General features: G+C 46.3%; 1 protein-coding gene across 1 annotated transcript; it reads left to right on the forward strand.

Moving 5' to 3' along the window:
* Window positions 1-275: 275 nt before the first annotated feature.
* LOC123448407 (WD repeat-containing protein VIP3) lies at window positions 276-2,828 on the forward strand. The gene is made up of 2 exons (XM_045125263.1): window positions 276-687; window positions 2,043-2,828. Exons 1-2 carry the CDS (start codon window positions 343-345, stop codon window positions 2,664-2,666), a joined length of 969 nt encoding a protein of 322 aa, XP_044981198.1. The 5' UTR covers window positions 276-342; the 3' UTR covers window positions 2,667-2,828.
* The last annotated feature ends 393 nt before the right edge of the window (window positions 2,829-3,221 follow it).

Consider the following 3,221-nt stretch of genomic DNA (forward strand, 5'->3'; position numbering starts at 1 on the left):
ACAGTCCATTGATCAGTTCACGTAGCCTCTTTGTTTTGCTTTGCTTGTCCCGCTCAATTTCTCATCATGGTGGAATTAACAATGGACGTGTTGATTTCTCAACAAAATAGGATAGGACTGACTACATTAGTTAGTTAGCTTATTATTTTAATAAATCAAAATGATTATAAAAAGATTAAAAACGTGTGGTATTTTTTTTTCTCCTGTTGCAACGCACGGGCCCTTTTGCTAGTTTCTAATAAAACCTCTTCCAAAACCCAAGAACCCCCTCCCACCTCCCCTCGCCTCAGCAGCCAGATCAAACACCTAGGGTTTCGTTTGCGAGAGAGAAGAGAGGGTACGATGAAGCTTGCGGGGTTCAAGTCGGTGGACGGGGCTCACGAGGACTCGATCTGGGCGGCCGCCTGGGTGCCCGCTGCTGACCACCGCCCCACGGCGCTGCTCCTCACCGGCTCGATCGACGAGACCGTCCGCGCCTGGCAGCCCGACGATCTCGCCGTCGCGTCCCCCCCGGCAGGGGGGCACGCGCTCGGAGTGGTCTCCCTCGCTGCGCATCCCGCCGGGGTCATAGCCGCCGCGGTCTCCATCGACAGCCACATCCGCGTCTTCGACGTCGACTCCGGCGCCTCCGTCACCACGCTCGATGCCGCGCCCTCCGAGGTCTGGGGCGTCCAGTTCCACCCCAAGGTAATGCGCTGGCTTTGTGTCTTCCTTTTTCCTCCGTGATCTTGCTCGCAAGTTGTTACTGCCAAGAGGTTGAGTGACTGAGAGATGCTTGTAAGGTGTGCGCCTTCAGTGAAATGCTATCGGAGCTTTGGTTGATTTGAGCACAGAATGCCATTATAGAACCTCCTAGTTTGGATTTGACGAGTTTGTAGGTTTACATTATGCTTTGCTTCCTACTAAATCTACTTGAGGGGTGAAACCGAAGGAATCTGTGGGCTTCTTTCAAATGGTGCTGTAGTTTTACTACGTTTCAATATAGAATGCCCTGGGAAAATAGTGGCCTGGCTGGGCATCTCGCCGTTGTTTTAGTATAGGTTTAAAAAATTAGAAGGAAACAAGACTGCTTTTGCAAAGTTACATGGAAACTCTGCCACCAGTCCAATTTGCTACAATAACCCATTGATGATTTACGTTGTATCGAAAATCCTTTAGCGGGAGAGCTTTGCAGTTAATTTAGGAAAGCAGTGTGGTGCACTGGCCTACATTTTACGACATGCAAGCCTTGTCTTCTATTTTAGGTACGCACTGAATATTTACTTCCATTATTGCATTGACTTTGTTAGAGGCTGCAAGCGGGTGTGTTTTGTAATTCAACCTATTAGCTTCTGCTTTCTACATTGTGAAGTTGATATGTTGTACACCCTCCGTTCCAAAACATGTGATGTGGTTTTGAACTAAAACCATGTCCACTTATTTTGGGAAAGTGTGAGTACCATGCTTTCTAGACGACTCTATTCGGTAAGTTAAGGTGATGAAGGAACAGAACAGCTAACTGTGGGGTTAAATTAATCATGATTGGAGTTCATCTTTCTGTAGTATTATTTTGGGACCTCACTAAGCTGGGGTTAACAAGTACTTACATAGTCCATGTTGAAAGCAAGTATTGCTAGAAAAAATATTGTGCCAAAGTAAGCTGTTGTTGGTTCTGTTACATCTCGCCTTGTTGATATGAATCACATTGTTACTTTCACGATCGTACTGAATTTTGCGAGATGATTTTATTTTATTGTGCTACTCGCTGCTTCTTGCTGGAAATTGCAACAATGGCATATAGTGTTAACTCTAAAAGTGATTTCTGTTTCATACTTTACGAATGTGTACTTTACTTTTACAGATTAAATTTTAATATATTCTGACACATGCATGATCTATATAACTAGTTTGGCATGATTGTATATGGCACTGTAACCAATTAGCTAGTACCTACGAAAGAAACCTGTGAATGAATTGTCCTGGTTTTTCTGATTTGCGGTGGAATCTCACTTTGTCAAACAGATTGAGTTATTAACAGATGGATGAAATGATTTCGTTGTCAGGGTATTGCTCTGGCTGCAGCTGGTGGTGGCAGTGGATCAGTAAAACTGTGGGACACGGAGAAGTGGCAACCTATTGCCAGCCTTCCTGTTCCCCGTCCAGAGGGAGCTCGCCCCGATAAAACAGGTAGCGGCAAGTTTGTTCTTTCAGTGGCCTGGAGTCCAGATGGCAAGCTGTTAGCATGTGGATCCATGGATGGCACGATTGCCGTGTATGATGCAGTGCGTATGAAGTTCCTCCACCACCTGGATGGGCACCACATGCCAGTTAGGTCCATGGTGTTTTCTCCGGTGGACCCCCACGTGCTCTTGACCGGATGTGACGACTCCCACATCCACATATACGATGCCAAGGAGAAGGGCCTGATCGGGGCAATGTCGGGTCATGCGAGCTGGGTGTTGAGCATTGACGTGAGCCCGGATGGCATGGCGGTGGTGACAGGCTCGAGCGACCGCACCATCCGGCTCTGGGACATCAATGCGAGGGCGTCAGTTCAAACCATGAGCAACCACTCAGACCAGGTCTGGGCCGTTGCATTCAGGCCGCCGGGAGGGGAAGGAGTCCGTGCTGGCCGGCTCGCCAGCGCTTCGGATGACAAGAGCATCTCCCTGTATGATTACTCTTAGTTTTACTTCATAGATTAGGGGAGCCCTCTGCTATTGCCGTCTGTTCTACCATGACCTGTACGATGCTGACTTAAGCCCTCATTTGCAAGTTGGGCGGGTTTACTTGTAGTGGTTAAAAATGCTTTTCCTGCAAGCAATCTCGACTTGTTTTTTTGGATTTCAGGTATAGCTCGTCTCTGCCTCTTGCATGGTTTGTCCATCACCCCAACTTACCGCATGAATTTAAGTTATTTTATCTGACTGATAAGCTCAGTTAACGCCCAGTTCAACATGTAATTTTCCTGCTTGCTTGCGTTGGACCCCTTCGTGGCATAACTGCACCACTGCACCCGTGGGGTTTGCCTCTGGGTGTGCATTTGGTTTATTCAGTTTGATTCGGTTTGGTTTATAAGGTTTTTGGTTTTATACAGTTTTTATACTTCGGTTCATATGGTTTTATATGCAATACAGTTTGGTTTTGGTAATAACCATTTAATTTTGGTTCGGTTGGGGTAATAATCAAAATAACCAAAGTTGACGCGAACTTTTAAGCAACACATAATTTTATCTTAATAA

Source organism: Hordeum vulgare, chromosome 4H (assembly GCF_904849725.1).
Source record: "Hordeum vulgare subsp. vulgare chromosome 4H, MorexV3_pseudomolecules_assembly, whole genome shotgun sequence".
Classification (NCBI taxonomy): domain Eukaryota; kingdom Viridiplantae; phylum Streptophyta; class Magnoliopsida; order Poales; family Poaceae; genus Hordeum; species Hordeum vulgare.